Source organism: Peromyscus californicus, unplaced genomic scaffold (genome assembly GCF_007827085.1).
Source record: "Peromyscus californicus insignis strain IS unplaced genomic scaffold, ASM782708v3 Scaffold_10__1_contigs__length_136768540, whole genome shotgun sequence".
Classification (NCBI taxonomy): Eukaryota; Metazoa; Chordata; class Mammalia; order Rodentia; family Cricetidae; genus Peromyscus; species Peromyscus californicus.
This window is the reverse complement of record NW_026294391.1, coordinates 83,685,583-83,706,694: the sequence shown is the minus strand read 5'-3', so window position 1 is coordinate 83,706,694 and position 21,112 is coordinate 83,685,583. Positions and strand designations below refer to the sequence as shown.

Here is a 21,112-nt window from a genome sequence, read left to right as displayed (position 1 = left end):
TTACCTACAAATGTGACAATTGCCTACAGTTCAACCAAACATTCATAGTTAAACAGCTCTTTAGATTAGTGGGATGAGTGAAGAAATTAAAAAGAACTCAACTAGAAGATTAGGAGAGAACTGCAAAAAAAATTTTTTTAAATAGTCTCAAACTTTTTTAGCTAGGATAGCTAGGATTTTCTTTTGAATGACAGTAGTTATAAAGTAGTAAGTTACAATATAAAATTAGCAAATTCAAGCTAATGTGATAGGCAATAAAGTGATATGCAACAAATACTAACCAGAACAACTTATTTCCTATAATGTGTCCAATAGTGAGTCATTTAAGGTGTAAAATGTCAGTAAAAGAAATATTCTATCGTCGCTGCTTTCGAAGAGGGATGGACATTCAGTAGGAAGGGGGTTCAAGGAGCTGTGTCACTACTGCACTCTCACAGTGGGAACAAGAGTTAGAGCAGACGTCATGGCTCATGTCCCTAATCCTAGTGCCTAGAGAGCTCAGGCAAGAAGACAGATGCAGGTGAAAGGTCATCCTGAGTTCCAGGGAAACCTGGGCTTCTCAACTTCACATCCCCACATCCCAGAAACCCTCAAAAAAAGGTAATTAGTATATTTATGAAATAAATAAGCATTATGTTCAAATGTCTGGCAATGCATTATGATAAAACTAGCCTTATATTCTAGGAGACTGGAACTTTGGCTGAACCTCACAGCCTGAGTTAATAACACACCTTGAGGTCACTTAAAGACTGCCAGCCTACTGTGTATCCATCCGGCTTGTCTGTTTATTCTGCCTGTATGAGAACAATGTAACAATCAACCTTACTTGCCTTGGACTTCCCACCTCATCAGATTTTATAACCTAAGCTAGAGCATAACTGTAACCTTATGTTATGTACTTTTCCATGCCCCCCAACCCAGAGCAATGTATGTGGTTTTTAGTTTTGTTTTTTTGTTGAAAGCAGCAAATATAGAGATTGAAAGCAACCTTCTAAAATGAATATCCACCATAAATGTTGAACATAACACTTACAGATTAAACAATGATATTTGTAGTTCTGTTTGTTTTCTGGATCAGTTGGAACCAGTGGCTTAATCCCTTGTTAAACTCTGTTAAAGATTTCAGTAAAGTATCATATTCTTGCTCTTGGTTAAATGACTCTAAGGGGAAGGATTTTATTTCTTTAATGTGATACTGATGCAGTGTTGGTGACTCGGAGTTGATAACAATGCATTCAATCCACACACAAAAGTATAAAGTTTAAAACTCCAAGTATGGGCCGGGCGGTGGTGGCGCACACCTTTAATCCCAGCACTTGCGAGGCAGAGCCAGGTGAATCTCTGTGAGTTCAAGGCTAGCCTGGGCTACCAAGTGAGTTCCAGGACAGGCGCAAAGCTACACAGAGAAACCCTGTCTCAAAAAACAAAACAAAACAAAACAAAACAAAAAAAACCTCCAAGTATGGTTGAGTATTTTCCCAGTTGGTTTATTTTTATATTCATGTTAATATGCTTTGACACGTTTTTCATGATCTTATTTGCTGCTTACTTGTGTAAAAAGTTCAGGAAAAATGTGTGACAAAGCTTTCAAACCAGAAAGTTCTATGCTCTTGAACTTTATATGCCATAATACAGTACAGTTACAAAATCAATGCAGAGGCTAGGTGTGGTGAGACATACCTGTACTGTTAACACTGGGGAAGCAAGGGCCAGGAGAAATGCTGCCCAGCCTTGTCTATATAACAAACTCCAGGCAGGCCTAGGCTACAATAACTAGCAAACCCTAATATCAAAGGAAAGGGGGAAGGAAGGGAGAGATGGAGGGAGGGGGGAAGGAGGGAGGAAGGGAGGAAGGAAGGAAGTCACTGCTGGAGGACTAGAGGTGCATTTCAGTTGGTAGAATGCTTGCCTAGCATGCATGAAAGCCTGGGTTTGACCCCATCATCACAGAAACCGGACATGGAAGTACATGACTGTAATCCCAGCACTTAGGAGGTAGGGCAGGAGGATCAGAAGTTCAAGGTCATCTACATCTACACAGAAAACTTATTGCGTTGGACCCAGACTGAGCTACATGAGACTATCTCAAAAAAAAAAAAAAGAAAAGAAGAAAAAGGAAAGAAAGAAAAAGAGAAAAGTAAAGGAGGGCAGGTAAAATGACCCAATGGGTAAAAGAACTTGCTGCCCGGCCCGATGACCTCAGTTCTAGCCCCATGACCCATATGATGGAGAAAACCACAAGATGACCTCCAAAATTCCATGTCATGGCACATGCATTGTGGTGTACGTGTACACACACACACACACACACACACACACACACACACACACACACACACACACACAAAAATGTTATAAAATTTCAAAAGAGAAGAAGAAAGAAAATCACTGCCAGAATTCCAGTTTGGAATCATTTAACACCAGTTAATACAAGTATGTTTTTTCCTCAGTATAAGATGCATTTAGTTTTTGCTTTTGGATTTTTACCTTGAAATAAATGGTTGATGTAAAGAAGAGAGGTGCTAGATGATCAAAAAGAAGTGGCTTCACCTCTAGGAAATAGAAAACAAGAGTTCAAAATTCTTTTAATTTATATTACATTGAATTAAAGGAGTTCAAGATGTGGTTTAAATGAGAATGTCCCCATAAGTTCAGGTGGTCTGAAAACTTGGACCCCAGTTGGTGGCACTATGAAAGTAGGTTGCTGAAGGAAGTATGTCACTGGAGGTGGGCTTTAAGGTTTCAGAGCCTAGCACCATTCCCAGTCCACTCTCTGCTTCATGCTTGTGGTTTAAGATTTCTGGTCCCACCTCCATGCCTTTGCTAAACTGTCATGGATTCTAACCTTCTGGAACCATAAGCCAAAATAAACTCTTGGTTGCCTTGGTAATGGTGTTTAATCACAGCAAAAGAAAAATAACTAATAAGTTTTCATGGTACATACCAGAGAAGCTACTGAATGGAATCCAGGCCATAAGCTGAAGGAACTGTGACCGACAGGAGAAGCCATCCCAGAGAGGCAGGCTCTTATACAGGAACGCTTCAGAGGAGTAAAACCCCTCCTGAAACACAAGGTGATTGCAAAATCTCAAATAAAATCATGAATATTCTTAGCCAGGTAGTGGCAGCACATGTCTTTAATCCCAATACTCAGGAGGCAGAGGCAGACAGATCTCTGAGTTCGAGGCCAGCCTGGTTCCAGGACAGCAGGGCTACACAGAGAAACCCTGTCTCAAAAACAAACAAAAAAAATATTTTCTGAGTTCGAGACAAGGTTGGTCTACAAAGCAAGTTCTAGGACAGTCATGAATAAGCAAAAACAAACAAACAAAACAAAACAAAACCCCAAAACAACTATTTGCTAGCCAGGCAGTGGTGGCACATGCCTTTAACCCTAGCACTCAGGAGGCAGAGGCAGGTGGGGTTCAAGGCCAGCCTGGTCTACAAAGAGAGTTCCAGGACAGCCAAGGACTACACAGAGAAACCCTATCTCAAAATAAAAATCGCAAATACTCTTTAACAACCACTTTATTTCATGCTATAGTTGTTTCAGTTGCATGAGAATATCTAGACAGTGCCAATACATGAGTTTCAGCTTTAATTGCAACTCTGAGATACCCAGGACAAATAATCCAAATGCTAAGATATATCTGACACTCCAAAACACTTGTAGCTATTAAAAACATAAGTCATGTGCTGGAGCTGGAGCTCAGTCAGAGTGCTTGCCTAATTCCAGAACCACCTAAACTGGATGTGGTCACACACGCCTCTAATCCCAGCATTTAAGGGGTAGAGGTAGGATGATCTAATCAGGAGTTCAGAGTCATTTTCAGCTACATACTAAATTTAAGGCCAGCCTGGGCTAACGAGGCCCTGTTAAAGAATTAATTAATTAATTAATTAAAAAGAACACAAGTCATGGGCTGACGATGTGGATCAGTGGTATATAAGTGCTCACCTAGTATGTATAAAGCTCTGGATTTGATTGCCAGCCCTTGCTCCAACCTCCCCAAAAAAAGAACACAAGTAGTAACCCTATAAGATTTATATTCCTGGCTAATTCAATTAATTAAATGCATTAAATCATTTATTTTCTTTAAATTATAGAACTTTCCATTCTATTTAAAATTTTAAACTTATTCTTTCTTCAAACATAATAGTGCAAAAATAAACATCAGTGCCACTAGGCTCTATGAATTTCAAATTGTGCACATAGTATTTTTTGAAAAAAGCCAAGAAGGAAAATAAATAAGTAACAATAAAAATCAATGCCATCAGGTAGTAGGGTACATCAGGTACTATGACTCAGTTGGTCGACTGCTTGCCTAGGACTTAGTTTGACTCCCCAATACTGCAAACAATCAGGTGTGGTGACACATGAAACCCTACCTCCCAAACTGAAGATGTCAGCTACTAAAGAAATATTGCAATAGACATCCAAACACATCTTAAGAATGATGACATCTATAGGAAACAAATGGAATCTTACTTGTAAGAAGCACTGCACCCTGATGACAATGTCCAGGAAGTTTATAAATTCTTTTTCTTCTTCAAAATTATTCATATTATACCACATACATTCTAGAGCAGAAATATTAAAATAAGCACCTGGTTATGCAATAATAAAACAATACAAAATATATCACTACTCTGAAGCGACAAAGAAATGACCGATTAAAGAAGTTAAAAGATTCCAATATGCGACTCAGTGACACTGTAGATTATAACAGGGTCTTGGAAGTGACAGTCAGCAAACATGATAACATAGGGGAAAGCTTATAGTAAAAACACTGGAAAAGTTCACTCACAATGAATGAGATTAGCTCAAGTCACAGTAATCCAAGTGACTATAAATGCACAGCTGAAAATAGGTATAAGCTACAAGTGGTGAGAACTTACAAAGTGAAAATCGAATTAATTGGATCACATATTCCATAAAGAAAGATTCTAAGTCAAAGGAGCAAGAGCCTATAATGACTAAAGCTGACTTCAAAGATTTGAACAGTCAGGTATTACATAATCCAAGAAATAAGTAGTCTTGATAGTCAACAAAATTACTAGGGAAAATGTCTCTGTGGATGAATGAAATGGTCAGGCTTTACTATGGCCTGCATGGAGGACTCCCCACTGTCACTTCCTTTAATTCTATAATTAAGAAAATTTCTAATGACCAATGTGTCCTTAGAAGAGGTAGACTACCTGGCACACATGAGCATTTTGGTCACCAGAAAGAATCACTTCTATTATAAAATAATAAGTTGATATTCTGTCTTACAAATTGATTTTCTCCGAGTTGGCTTAATATTGATGATTCTTGCATGATCCCAGGAATACAAAGAACTCTGAGATTAAGACTACTATCTGAAAACTTTTGATAACCATTTAGCAGTGTTCACCTAACACCACTCCTTTTTGATTGTCTTAAAATGACAGCACCATAACTATTCACGTTCAAGATAAATGATTACCAGGTGATTATAGTATATGAAGTCTCCTCTGGTCCAAAATTTCTAATCTAGAATAAGAAATCTATTTACAAACTATCTTCTTCCACTCTCATTTATCCAGTGCTTTACACCATCAATTCTTACCTTCTTGTAATGTTTGATTCAACCAGTAATAGAGCCTCAGTAAGATCGACTCATCTTTGACACAGTTAATATAGTGAAGTAGCAGAGAGTTGTTTAGCACTGAGCTCATCTGAGAAGGCAGCTGTAAAGATGGAACAATCAATCAAGAGTAAGTACATGAAATGTAGGTCACAGCAATAAGTAAAACATTGCATAGGAAACATACAACAAAAACAGAGGCTATGGGGCCTGAGCTAAGACTCAGTGGAGAGTATTTCGCTAGCATGTGTAAGCCTCAATCTCAAGTACTGAAAAAAAGAGGCTATCCAGATCAAACAGAAAATTCTAGTCAGTACCTGCTCCAGTCACAAACCTCTAAGCAATGAATGTTCTGTAAAAGTTGAGGGAAACTCCGAAGCTCTTCTAGTGGAAGTGATCTATCGCTGCTGAGATAATCAGAAAGACTCATCTTCTTTTGCCCACATTCTTTGTTAGCAGAATTTAGTGCTGGAATAACTGAGTGAGAACTCCACTTCTAAAGGAGAAAGATAATACAATAATCTATCAGTGCATTAAAAAGACAATCTAAAAAAAAATAAAAGCAAGTCAGATGTGGTGGTACACTCTTTTAATGGCACTCAGAGACAGAGGCCAAGCCTAGTCAACATATCAAGTTTTGGGCCATCTGAGGCTACATTTTAGAAAAATACAATCTCACAAATAAATAAATAAATAAAGTTAAGATGTTTCACTTAATGGGAGTCTGAATGTGGTTTGCATAGAATACTAGATTATCAAAGTCTATTTAAATACCTATAATCACCACCATGTGAATGGTTACTATTTTTAAAGCCACAAGTCTTTTTGCTTTACATTACTTACTCTTTTTAGAGAAGAGCCTTTAGTTGGACCTAATGTTAGCTTTGGAGGTTCTGGAAAAGCTCCTTGGTTTCTTAGCTTCACAGCAAGCAGAGCTGAAGTCCACAGATTCTTTGAATTATTAAAATAGATCTACAAATTTAGGTGTAAAGTACAGAAGATTAGGTACTTATGAGTCAGAGCAACATAATAAGAGTCCCAAACTATTAACTGATTGCATATTAATTATGAAATATTTACACTCGTATAAATCCATTTAATGTTTTTTTCTCTCCTAATCAGGAATCTATTATAATGCATCAAAGGGATCAACACAAAGGGCCAATCTCTAATACACCTTCTCCCAAGAGAACTGAGAAAGATTTTAGCCCAAATCTGTAAATTAACTTTATGAAAAATAATACACTTTGCTAGGGGTTGTGGTGAACACCTGTAGTCCCAGCATTTGGGAAGCCAAGGAAGGAGATGACTTGGAGGCTAGCCCCAGCCACCATACCACAACTCTCTCTCTCAAACAAAACAAAGGAAACAAAATGTATTCAATCTCAGTAGGAGTTCTCTCTCAGTAATCCCTTACCTTCCTCCTTGCAGGCAAAGATACAGAAATCAAAGTAGGTGCAAAGAACTTATATAGCGATAACAAAGCCTGGAGATGATGCTGCATTCCCTGAAATAAAGTAAGAATTTTCCATTTTTCAAATCAGCGATCAAATACAAACTAAGAGCTAATACTAAACAAAAGGTGGTAAAAAAAAAAAACTAAGTCTAAACCTTTAGACTCTAATTTTACAGTTTGTCAGAACAATAAAAAGCTATAGAAAGTATAGAAATGAGTAACCATCTGGATGTGGTGGCACACACCTTCAATCCCAACAACCAGGAAGCACAAGTAGAAACAAATGGAACTCTATATGAGTTTAGGACTAGCCTGGTCTACATAGACAGTACCAGGCCAGATAGGGCTAAATAGTAAGAAACTGTCTGTGCTGGCTAGCTTTTATGTCAGTGTGACACAAGGGAGGGTCATTTGGGAACAAAGAATCTTTTCTGAGAAAATACCTCCATAGGATTGTCCTATAGAACTGTCAATTGATGACTGATATTCGAGGGCCCAACCCATTGTGAGTGGGGCCACCCCTGGGCAGGTGGTCTTAGGGTACATAAGAAAATAGGCTGAGCAAGATGAAATAAACTCTTTCCTCCCCAAGGTATTTTTAGTCACAGCAATAGAAACCCTAACTCAAAAAAAAGAAAAGAAAAAGAAAAAGGAAAGAAAGTAGAAAACGAGCAACCAGATAATTCATATCAACAATCTTAAAACAAACTTCTCCAATGAATAATCTTCTATTTTATGACTGTAACCTTATTTACTTCTTCCATGTATTTTCTCGATTCTTCTGCCTGTATTTTAGTCCTACAACTCATACTTGCTAGTACAGCATGGGTTTATTCAGAATGGCAATGTACTCAAGCTTCAGTGTTTATTACTCTTTAGGGCTAGAGAGATAGCTTAGCTCTTCAGATCACCAGATACTCTTGCAAAGGACCCAGGCTCCATTCTCAGCACCCACATGGCAGATCACAGTATTTATAACTCCACTTCTATGAGTTCTGACACCCTCTTATGGACCATTCGGGCAATGTACACATGTGATGCACATACACACATGCAGGCAAAATACCCATAAATATAAAACAAATAAATCTTTAAAAAATAAAAATAGCAGCCAGGGTGTGGTGGCACACGCCTTTAATCCCAGCACTCGGGAAGGGGAAGCAGGGAAGGCAGATCTCTGTGAGTTGGAAGCCAGCATGGTCTACATAGCAAGTTCGAAGACAGCCAGGGCTACATAGTCCCAAAAAAAAGTAAATGAATAAAGTATACTCATCTTCGAATTAAATATCAAGGAGTTAAGACCAAGAGTGAAGTCAAGAAAACAGAAAAGAGGAAATGCTAATTTAACAGGAACACTTGGTCATCATAAATCCTGCAAAAGTCATTAAGAAGGCCAATGAAGCTTGCGGTATGCACTTAACCCGTTTTCATATACTTGCTGTCGTTGATTGTTCCATCTTCACAGCTGCCCTCTCTAGTGGTATACAACAGTCAAGCAGCTGGACACAACCACAGTAAGTCTTCAAAAATACCAACTCAGAACTGAGAAAACAGCTGTCAACAAAGAACATGCCTGGCCAGCATGGAGACCTGAGTTTCATCCCCAGAACCCAAGTTTTAAAAAGTCATGTGTGGTGTTACATGTTTGTGGGTGTATATGTTAGGCAGAGACAGCTGGATCCCGGGGTTCACTTGCCATTCACTTGCCTAGTGTACTTGGCAAGTTCAGACTAGTGAGATGCCCTGTCTCAAAACAAAAGGTGCATAGGGACTGATAAAATGGCTCAACAGGTAAAGACAACTAGAGCCAGTCTTAATGACATGAGTTCACTCCTTTAGATCTGAATGGTGGAAGGAGAAAACCAACTTTGGCAAGTTGTCCTGATCCCCATAAGCACATCATGGCACATGCTCACTCACACATCTATAAAACACACACAGTGTGTGTGTGTGTGTGTGTGTGTGTGTGTGTGTGTGTGTGTGAGAGAGAGAGAGAGAGAGAGAGAGAGAGAGAGAGAGAGAGAGAGAGAGAGAGAGAGAGAGAAGATTCATACACACACAGTAGGTAGGTAGGTAGACAGACAGACAGACAGACAGATAGATAGATAGATAGATAATGTGGTGGATAGCTCCTGAGGAATGACATTCAAGATTGCTCTCTGGCCTCCCTGTATACTCGTATGTACATGTGCACCCTTGTAAACAAGTGCATACACATAAATCCTAACTTTGGAGTCTGGGGATTGTCTCAGTGGTAAAGTTCTTGCCTAGCATGTGTAAAGTCATGGGTTCAGTCTGTAGCAACACACACACACTCACATGCACACGTGCACACGCACACACAGTAAATTGTACATACACCATTTTTTTTTAAACAACACATATTATTGCAGACACCTTTAGGACTTATTGTATGGCTGACAACTTATCTTTTGGTTAAAAATGAATATATTGGGCCAGGCGGCAGTGGTGCATGCCTTTAATCCCAGCACTCAGCAGGCAGAGCCAGGTGGATCTCTGAGAGTTCGAGGCCAGCCTGGTCTACAGCACGAGAGCCAGGACAGGTACCAAAACTACACGAAGAAATCCTGTCTCGGAAAAAAAAAATGAACATATTGTACCGGAGATTGATCCAAGGCCTCATGCATACTAGGCAAGTACTCTACCACTAATCTATACCTTCAGCAGCTTTGATTTTCTGTTTTGGTGACTGAGTTCTCAGAAAGTAAGTTCCTTTAAGCTAAGACTCACTTAGCTTTGTATCTCCAAAGCCTAGCTCAATACCTAGCTCAAAGTGCAACTGGATACGCTAAGGTATTTTCTACACTCACCATTTTGGCCTGAAGATCAAGCAATTTTCTCACGCGAAATGGTTTGACTAGAAAATAGAAAAAAAGAGGTTCTAAGCATTTGCTTCAGCAAAAGAAGTCAGTTATACTTAGTGACCATGTAATTCTTATAATTTCTTATAACACATTAAAAATATAAATACCTCTTTACTTAAGCCACTATGCAGATGCTCTTAGATAAAAGTACTAAAAAAACAATGTTTAGAAAGTGAGAGTGGTCATATAAATAGTGCTAATAGTTATTTAAGTTTATAAAGGACCAAAGCACTGCTGAGTCTATAGAGTATACGTAACATGACCGGAACGAAATACTTACCATTCTCTTTTTTAGTCAGTAAATACAACAAATGGCAAACATGCGGGCACTGTTAAAACATAAAAAATAAATAAGAAAAATGACAGTGTTATTAACCAAAATACACTCAATGTTATCTGAACAAAATAACACCGTATCTTCCTCAACTGGCAATCATATGCTACCTAAGACGACTAGGGCTTTACTGAACAATAGTTTTACAAAGCATTCTCTTATTACACGATAGGCTGAGTATTCCTTATCAAAAATACTTGCCACCAGAAGTGACTATTCGACCCGAGCTATTTCCATGCACTTAATGAAAAAGCTATAGGATGACACATGACACAAAATTCACTGGTGATTTACATATACCCGATACAGACAGCTTGGAGGTAAATTTAACAATGATTTTAATGTGTCTGTGTTCTGACTATGGCTTGTTTCATAAAGCAAGGAATTTTCCACTTTTTGTTTTTGTGAGGTATATGCTCACATATGTGTACAAGTACCCGCATCCCTGCATGTGCACACTTGTGAGACCAGATTTTGAATTGTTGAATGCTTTCAATTTCAGATTTTCAGACTAGGCATGCTTAAACCTGTATGTGACAGTGATGTTTTGGAAAATAGCTTCAAATGGCAACAAGATGAGTAAAAATTTTTGTTGGCCCTTTATTTAATTTTTGAAGATCTATGTTTAATATGTATGACTGCTTGCATGCATGTATGTATATGCACCACATGCCCACCTGGTGTCCATGGAGACCAGAAGAGGGCACTGGATCCTCTGGAACTGGAGTTATAGATAGCTGTGAGCCATCTTGTGGGTGTTGGGAACTAAATCTAGGTCCTCCACAAGAGCAACAAATGCTCTTAACTGCTGAGTCATCCCTCCAGCCCAATAGTTTTGTTTTAAAATATAAAAACAACATGGACAATTTTGAACAAAATCTTGACAAAATTTTCCTTGGAAAAAGAATATGTGGTATTTATACACAATGGAATTTTTCAGTCATAAAGGAAAATAGCATCATGTTACTTGCAGGAAAATAGATGGACAGGAGATATTTGAGAGAATTAAGTCAGTCTTGGAAAGATGATACTATGTTTTCTCTCATGTGTGGTTCATAGATTTTTACATAGATACATAAAATCATATACATATATATGACTTGAAAGCAGAAGCAAAAATGTCTAGAGGAACCAAAGCAAATTGATTAATGAGAGGGAGGGTGAATAAAAGGCAAGGTAGGAAAGTATGGGGGAACATGTTCAATATGTAATATATATTTGTAATATATAATATCTATATATAATTAATATGATATATTAATAAATATACATGTGTAATATATGTAAAATATATGTAATAAATATATATGTAATATATATTTATGTGACACAGCACCATGTACAATACACAGATACAATGAAAATTTTCAAAAAAAATTTTTTTAATTATATGTTCCTTTTAGTACTAGAGTTCATATTTACTAAGATACAAAATTAAAACTTTTATCCTCAGGGCTGGAGTGATGGCTCAGAGGCTAAGAGCATTTGTTCTTCCAAAGGACAGCAGTTGGATTCCCAGCACACAACAGAGTGGCTCCCAATCATCTGTCCCTTCAGTTCCAGGGCATCCAATGCCTACTCTGACTTCCTTGGACTCCTGTATGCACACAGTGCACATATACACAACCAGGTGCACACAAATACACATTTCCCCACTTTAAAGCATTTTATTCTACTGCTTATTATTCAAAATATCATTTTCAGTGATATCTCATTTTCCATTGGGTAGATATAATTTTTTATGCACAGGACTCTACACATGTTGAGTAAATGCTCTGTCTCTGAGTTCAAACTCCTGCCAAATATACCATAATTTAAGTAACAACTTGGTCTACAGTCTGGCAATGAACCCACTCAATACATTTTTATTAAATTATTGAGATCAATCTTCATTTTTAGTGTCCATTTGCTGAAGATGTAGTTCACTTGGTAAAGGGTTTGCCTAGCATGCACAAAGCCCTGGTTTTAAATACAGATTTGGTGGTCTAGATCTGTAATCCCAGCACTCTGGTGGTAGAAACAGGAGGATCAGAAGTTTAAGATCTTCTTCAGCTACATAGCGAGTAGGAGGCCAGTCTGAGATACATGAGACCTTGTCTCAGACAGACGGATGGATGGATGGATGGATGGATGGATGGATGGATGGATGGATGGATGATGCATGCAGGCCACTCCCATTCACTTATGTATTGTCTACAGTTACTTTGAAACTACACCAGTTGTGACTGAGATAGTATGGCCCTCACATGTAAAATAGTTACTTATGGGCCTTTAAGAAAAGTTTTTCCAAACTTGCTCTCAATGATCAAAAATGAAAAAGCCAATTATAGCCAGGCATGGTGGTTTACAACTTTAATTTCAGCACTTGGGAGGCAGAGGCAGGCAGATCTCTGTGAGTTCAAGGCCAGCCTGGTCTACAGAGTGAGATCCAGGACAGCCAGAGCTACATAATGAGATCCTGTCTCAAAAAAGAAAAGAAGTCAACTATTTAATGGAAATAGAGAAGCAACAGAGCTGGCAAAAAGGCCTAGCAGATAAAAGTTCATGCTGTGCAAACCTGATGGCCTGAGTTTGATCCCTGGACCTAACAGTAGAAGGTACGGACCAATTCCCAGACCCCCAATCTTCATATGTTCACTGTGCTAAGTGCACATCCACACTCACACACATAAATCATACTCACCCATATGCATGCATATACACACACATGCACACAAATAATAAATACATGAATTTCTTTAAAAAGCAACACAATGGTACTCTTTAAACAAACTGGCATATTAGTTGTCATTACGCTATAGTCTGAAGTATAGCAAATTCTATACTGCTTTTTCTGCACTTAGAAATGGATTCAGATGGACTCTAAGTATAATTTTAAGATGAAAGAATTTAGATTTCGGTACAAATTCATTACCTCACACCCCTAGGATATGAACCATTAGCAACACTATTCATCATGTTGAATACAAAATGTGCACCACACAATTGCTGGCCTGAGGCTTCAGCCAGTATTATGGGGAATCTGACATTCTCCTTTAATCACATCTAGAAAGGAAAACTCCATATGCAGCTCAAACATTAGAGTTGCATTGAAGGCAAATATTTAACTGCCACATCTGAGTCACTATAGAGTCAGAATCCTATCAAATTCCATGAAAACGACTTTTTAAAAATATTACTTTTAAATGCTAAATCCTGCTGCTAGCGATGGTGACTCACACCTATAATCCCAGTACTGAGAAGGCAGAAAGATAGCAAATTCAAGGTTATCCTGTACTATACAGGATACTCTGTCTCAAACAAACAAACAAAAAAACAGAAAATGGGGCTGGTGAGAGGGCTCAGTGGGTGAAAAGCATTTGTTGCTCCAGCCTGATGGCCTGAGTTTCATCTCTGGAACCACAGTGGAAGGAGAAAACCAAGTCCTGAAAGTTGTTCCCTGACATTCAGCTGCTCACCAGGTTAGGTACACACCCACACTCACACATATGCATAATAAACCCAGTATAATTTTCTAAAAAAGAAAAAACCTTAGCGCCTTTCCCCTGTTTGTTGAGCTGGGTGATATTTACACAAATGTATTTACTTAGAAAAAAAAAAACTTTAGGGGCTGGAGAGATGACTCAGAGGTTAAGAGCAGTGGCTGTTCTTCCAAAGGTCCTGAGTTCAATTCCCAGCAACCACATGATGGCTCACAACCATCTGTAATGAGATCTGGTGCCCTCTTCTGACCTGTAAGAATACATGCAGGCAGAACACTGTATGCATAATAAATAAATAAATAAATCTTTAAAAAAGAAAAAAAAACTTAGAGGGGCTGGGGAGTTGCCTCAGTAGTTAAGACTGCTTGTTGCTCTTGCAGAGGACCTGGGTTTGATTTCTACCACCCACATGGCGGCTCACAACTGTCTGTAACTCCAGCACAGGAGACCTAAGGCCCTCTTCTGACCTCCAAGGGCACTAGGCACACATATGATGCATATACATAAGTGCAGACAAAACACTCATACACATAAAATAATTAAATAATCTGTTTTAAAAAACCATAGAAACATTGCACTCATTTTAAAAAGCCAGTCATAGCCGGGCGGTGGTGGCGCACGCCTTTAATCCCAGCACTCGGGAGGCAGAGCCAGGCGGATCTCTGTGAGTTCGAGGCCAGCCTGGTCTCCAAAGCGAATTCCAGGAAAGGCGCAAAGCTACACAGAGAAACCCTGTCTCGAAAAAAACCAAAAAAAAAAAAAAAGCCAGTCATGGTCAAGCAAAACAGCTCAGCAGGTAAAGTTACCTGTTGCCAAGCCTGACAAGAAGAGTGCAGTCCCCAGGAGCCACACGATGGAAGTAGTGAATCAACTCCCCCAAGTTGTCCTCCAATTTCCACATGTATACACACACTAAACAAGAATGTAGCTTTTAAAGTAATAAGAGAAAGCACTTCATTTAAAAAGGAGGCTGAAGAAGTTAGGCGGGGGTGGCGCACGCCTTTAATCTCAGCACTTGGGAGGCAGAGGCAGGCGGATCTCTGTGAGTTCAAGGCCAGCCTGGTCTACAGAGTGAGTTCCAGGATAGCCAGGGCTGTTACACAAAGAAACCCTGTTGGGGGGGGGGGGGGGGCTGGAGAAATGGTTCAGTGGTTCAAGGCACTTCTTGCTCTTCCAGAGGACCCAAGTTCAAGTCTCAGCATCCATACCAAGCAACTCACACTTTCTATAACTGCAGCCCCAGGAGAGCCAACACCCTTTGAGGGCTTCCACACATACATAGTATTCATTCACACAGACATACACATAAATACATATGACAAAATAAATCTTAATAAAATTAAAACAAGCCAGTTATAAAGATCACATATTATATGGTTTCTTTAATTTTTACAGAAAATTAAGTAATGAACATGTTCTAAAATTGACTATGCTGATGAATGCATTTATCTATGACTACACAAAAAACGAGTTATATGCATTATCTTGCAAGTTCTGAGTATTTTTAAATCATGATTTTGTTAGCTGTCTTAATTTCTGTTGTTGTGATAAGACACCATGACCAAGGCAACTTAGAGAAGGAAGTGTTTATTTATGGCTCACGGTTCCAAAGGGTTAGCCATGACCATGATGGCAGGGAGCAAGGCAAGAGGCATGGCACAGAGACAGAGACAGAACCATGAGGCAGAGAGAGAGAGAGAGAGAGAGAGAGAGAGAGAGAGAGAGAGAGAGAGAGAGAGAGAGCGAGCTAATTAGGAATGGCATGGGCCTTTGAAGTCTCAAAGCCCACCCCAGTGACATATCTCCTAATCCTTCCCAAACAACTCCACCAACTGGGAGCCAAGTATTTAAATATATGAACCTATGAGGGCCATTCTCATGCAAACCACCATGCTGGCCTCAAATTCACAACCCCCCTGTCTTAACCACCTAAGGACTGAGAATACAGGCATATGCCATCATACCATGCTTGAATTGTATAAATAAGTGAACTGCATGGTATTTAAATTATATATCAATAAAACTGTGGTTTTTTTTAAGCAGCCAGAAGAGGTAAGGTGTATGACTCAGTAGAGCACTTACCTAGCATGGAAGGGGTGTAAGGCTCTGAGTTTGACCCCAGCACTGAAAAAAAGGAACAAACTAACAAAGTTCAGGGTAAAACACCAGAAGAAAAAGAAAATAAATTACAATTGGACCAATTCAATAACACAAGCAAGGAGCCAAAAGAATACTGTGGTATCATGAGATTTTAACTTCATAATACATGTAGAAAAATCAATTTTCAAGAACCAGATCCAGAAAAAGACCTTTTAAAAGAGTTTCCCCCAAAAGATTTTAACCTCGCCAGGCGGTGGTGGCGCACACCTTTAATACCAGCACTTGAGAGGCAGAGGAAGGCGGATCTTTGTGAGTTCGAGGCCAGCCGGGTCTACAGAGCGAGATCCAGGAAAGTCGCAAAGCTACACAGAGAAACCCTGTCTCGAAAAACCAAAAAAAAAAAAAAAAAAAAAAAAAAAAAAAAAAAAAAAAAAAAAAAAAAAAAAAAAGAAAGCAGGCTGAGCAAGCTAATATGGAGGATTCCTCCATGGTCTCTTCATCAGCTCCTGCCTCCAGATTCTTGCCCTGTTTGAGTTCCTATCCTGACTTCCTCCAATGATGAGCCATAATATGGAATAAACCCTTTGCTCTACAAGTTGCTTTTTGGTCATGATATTTCGTTGCAGCAACAGAAACTCTAAATAAAACACAAGATAAGAATAATACCTGATTTCTGTGTATGTGAAAGCTAGAGAAGAGTGGCAGTTTGAATGGGAATGACCCCCATGGCTCATATATTTGAATGCTTGGTCCCAGTTGTTGGGACTGTTTAGGAAAGATTAGAAGGTGTGGTCTTGTTGGAAGAGGTGTGTCACTGGGGTTCATCCTGCCTCTAGTCTTTCTCCTAAATCATACTATTTGGCACTACTAGATACAATCCCTATAGAGCTGCTTTCAACATACTGTGTTTAAAACGTTTCAGTGATTATCTTACTGAATAAATAAAGTTCAGGCTGGTTGTAGTGGAGCACACCTTAATCCTACTGTTCCCAACACAGAAGCAGGTAGATCTCTGTAAGTTCTAGGATAACCTGTTCCACATAGAGCTCCAGGCCCGCCAAAGCTACATAGTAAGACCCTGTCTCAAAATAAACAAATAACTTTAACTTCAACTTCTAATCAAATAAATAACCTCTACAATCTATTCTCAACCCATGTTTCTCAGTCTTACCAACTACTTTCACCTAAATACCAACTTCAATTAAGTCAGGCTGGTCTGTATGTAAAGTCTCCTAAAAAAACAATTTACATATCTCAAACCTTTGCCTCATAACAAATATTATTTCCTCCTGTCAAATCCCTGAACCAAAGAGCATGGTGGCACACCAGTACTAGGCAGGTAGAAGCAGGAAGATCTCTAAACTCAAAACCAGCCTGATCTACATAGCAAGTTCCAAGCCAGCCAGAGCTTCATAGTGAGACTGTCTCAAAAACAAACCAAAACAAAACAAAATCCCAAATCCAATTCCTCCTCCCAAGGCCCAGCTCAATGCTTACATCTTTTATAATGATTTTACTAATCACTCTGATTTGCAGGGTTTCAGTCTAAAATACAGCAGAGTAGTTACAATGTTTGTTATTATTTTGCTGTCTTTCATAACTGAACTCTTTTTTTAAAATGTGTAGGATGTTCTGTCTACATTGTTTGTCTATGTAGCACATGTGTGCAGTGCCCTGCAGAGGCCAGAAGAGGGCATATGAGCCCTTGAAACTGGTTTTGATCCGCTGTCTAATTGAATCCACGCCCCCTGAAAGAGCAGCCACTGCTCTTAGCCACTGAGCCATCTCTCTATCCTCATAATTCAATTCTTGAGTTGTTACCTTCATGTGATTTAATTCCCTTGCTACATTTTTACATTATTGAACTACAGAAAGCTAAATTTTTAGCCTAGGGGTTGGAGAGATGGCTCAGTGGTTAAGACCACTTGTTGCTCTTGCAGAGGGCACAGGTTCAATTCCCAGTACCCACAAGGCAGCTCACAACTGTGTATTAACCCTAGTTCCAGGGGATCCAACACACTCTTCTGAACACTATGGGCACCAAGCCTACAGGCAGAACACAGACATACATGTGAGCAAAACATTCATACACATAAAATAAGTAAATATTTAATGAAAATAAATTCATTCCTACCTAGTACAAGGCAAAAAACAGGATGCAGCATGAACTTTAATAAATAAAATCAATGCATGAAGCCGGGCGGTGGTGGCGCACGCCTTTAATCCCAGCACTCGGGAGGCAGAGCCAGGCGGATCTCTGTGAGTTCGAGGCCAGCCTGGTCTCCAAAGCGAGTTCCAGGAAAGGCGCAAAGCTACACAGAGAAACTCTGTCTCGAAAAACCAAAAAAAAAAAAAAAAAAAAAAAAAAAAAAAAAAAAAAAAAAAATCAATGCATGAATTCCATTCCTAAAGCCAAGAGGAATTCAGTTAGGTATGTGCCTTACATGGTCTATAAACTGTCCTTGAAAATCCTCTAGATGGCTAGTAGATTGACTTCTTGGCATTACTGATATTTTTAATAGGAATAATTATGCTATTTAATCAAAAATCAGTCCATTTGCAACTTGTGAAATGTTATGTTCTCCTTCTTGTGGGTTCTGATGTAGTTTTTGCAATGTCAAGAAAATTCAGAGTAAGTCACCCAAAGGACTCTGCTGACATGGTTTAAAAGGGAAAATGGCAATCACCGAGCTCCATCAACAAAACTCTATCTGTACCATTATTTCGTTAAAAGAAGATATATAGCAAATACCACAGATTGGTTAATCTGTGAGAAAGCGCAGCAAAGATCTCTGCTGTGTAATTCTTTCTACTTTCTGTGTTCTTGGTACATCTTAAAATAAGTATGGAACATACGTTAGGGGGCATAGCAATAAACAGAAAAATAGTATTTGACTAAAGCTCAATGCTGTTCAGTGTTTACTTACCAGAGCATCATCTTGCAATGAAGCAAAAAAGAAGCCATAGAGCAAATTAATTTGCTTCTTATGATCAATAAAGTCAAACATCGCAACCAACCAACGATAAAAAAGTACCTGTTGACAGAGAAAATACTGCCTTTAGAGAACATAACTAATTGTTGCAGAAGAGCTTTAATCTCTCCTCAGTGCTACTTTAAAAGCTTCTAGCACCAAGTAAGATAATAGATTTTTATTTCTTAGTAAAAGTTTCTGTTTGAACAGGGTCCTTTTATCAAGCTATATTGTTCTGAAACCACAGGTTATGCAACAAAAGGCCACTGCCATTACTCCAGAAGTGGCTCTTCTTTGCTAGCCCTTAAGTGGGTTCTGAAGGACTTATCATCAAAGTATCTAAAAAAAGATTACCTTGGTATTACTAGAACACTTGCCAACACAGAGCCAGGATACCGCCTTAACCACAGAATCTTCTGATATGAGAGTTTCTGGAATCATGCACTTTAATATCCGTGTGTTTATAGCATTCCCTGGAAAGCAGACCAACTCTAAATTAAACTGAATTTCAGTGTCTCAATTGTTCCTTTACTATGGTCATAACTCTCTAAAACAAACTAAAAAGCAAATTATTTTGTGTGTGTACATGTCCATGTGAGTGTAGATATGTGTACATGAAATATGTATCTGTGTAGAGGCCAAAGTTGGATGTTAAGTGTCTTCCTGAATTGTTCTCCACCTTACTTTTTAAAAATTATTTTTGTTATTATTTTATATGTATGGGTATTTTCCCTGCATATATGCCTGTGTACCACGTGCATGCAGGTTCTACTGAGGTCAGAATAGGGCACTGGATACCCTGGAACTGGAGTTAGAAACAGTTGTGAGCTGCCACTGAGTGCTAGGAATCAAACCTGGGTCCTCTGGAAGAGTAGCCTTAACCACTGACCCATCTCTCTAGCCCCATCTACCTTACTTTTATTTATTTTATGTGCATTGGTGTTTTGCCTGCATGTATGTCTGTGTGAGGATGCCAGATCCCCTAGAACTGGAGTTACAGACAGTTGCGAACTGTCATGTGGGTACTGGGAATTAAACCCAGGTCCTTTGGAAGAGCGGCCAGGGCTCTTAACCACTGAGCCATCATCACTCCAGCACCACTTACTTTTTGAGACACAGTCTGTCAATGAACCGGAAGCTCACAGATTCAGCTAGATTAATCCTATGGATCCTGTGGTCTCCATCTCCTCAGTGCTGGGATTACAGGTACATGCCTCTGTCCCTGGCTTGCTGCTTTCTTTCTTTCTTTCTATCTATGCATGGGTATTTTGTTTGCATAAAACATGTGTATCTGAGGCAGAAGAACGTGCTAGATCCCTAGCACTAGAGTTACAGAAGGCTGTGAGGTGCCATGTAGGTACTAGGAATTGAACCCAGGTCCTCTGGAATGCAGCTAGTGCTCTTAACCACTGAGCCATCTGTCTAGGCCCTTGCCCTTGGCTTTTAAGTGAGTAATGGAAATTCAAACTCAGGTTCTCATTCTTGCATGGCAAGTACTTTGCCAACTGAGCCATCTCCCCAGCTCCTAAATCAAATTATTTGACCCAAGTACATCTATTATAAAAAGGAAGTTAAGGGACTGGGTCTGGTGGCACATGCCATTAATCCCAGCACTTAGAGGAGGCAGAGGCAGGTGATTTCTGTGAGTTCAAGGCCAGTCTGGTGTATAGAGCTGGTTTCCAGACAGCTAAAGATACACAGAGAAACTCTGCCTCAAAAAAAATTTTTTTCGGACTGGGGAGATGGCAGAGGGTAAGAGCACTGGTTGCTCTTCCAGAGGACCCGGGTTCAATTCCCAGCACCCACATGACAGCTCACAACTGTCTGTGGCTCCAGTTCCAGGGAGTCTGGCACCCTCACACAGACATATACCAATGCACATAAAATAAAGAAATATTTAAAAAAAATTTTTTCTTAAAGGGCTGGGCATGGTGACTCATGCCACTATTCCCAGAACTTGGGAGGCAGAGGCAGGTAGATCTCTAAGTGTGGAGGTCAGAGGATAACTGGTGGGAGAGTGGGAACTGGCTCTCTCCTTCTACTGTGTGGGTTCCAGGGACTGAACTCAAGTCCTCAGGCTTGCAGGCAGGTCTGAGGAGTCAGCTTGTTAGCCCATACACATTAAAATGAAGATAAGCTATCCTGAATGTCTAAACAAGGATGAGAAAAAGGTACAAGCAAAAAGAACACTGATCAGGTGGTATTTCTCAGCCTCTCTCCTACCTCTAACCCTAACCAATGAACTTAGGACAGGAAACGTAAAAGAGAAAAGCT

The 21,112-nt window shown here is 39.3% G+C and overlaps 1 protein-coding gene across 1 annotated transcript in view; it reads right to left on the bottom strand.

Moving 5' to 3' along the window:
• Cenpi (centromere protein I) overlaps positions 1-21,112 on the bottom strand; it is a 60,056-nt gene that overhangs the window by 33,400 nt on the left and 5,544 nt on the right. The window contains exons 5-15 of the mRNA XM_052735569.1: positions 19,193-19,311; positions 18,794-18,901; positions 10,231-10,279; positions 9,897-9,943; positions 7,027-7,116; positions 6,453-6,581; positions 5,944-6,105; positions 5,592-5,712; positions 4,490-4,581; positions 2,945-3,062; positions 2,488-2,552 (exon numbers count right to left, since the gene is read on the bottom strand). Coding sequence (XP_052591529.1) covers positions 2,488-2,552; positions 2,945-3,062; positions 4,490-4,581; positions 5,592-5,712; positions 5,944-6,105; positions 6,453-6,581; positions 7,027-7,116; positions 9,897-9,943; positions 10,231-10,279; positions 18,794-18,901; positions 19,193-19,311 — 1,100 coding nt within the window. The remainder of the gene's footprint in view (positions 1-2,487; positions 2,553-2,944; positions 3,063-4,489; positions 4,582-5,591; positions 5,713-5,943; positions 6,106-6,452; positions 6,582-7,026; positions 7,117-9,896; positions 9,944-10,230; positions 10,280-18,793; positions 18,902-19,192; positions 19,312-21,112) is intronic.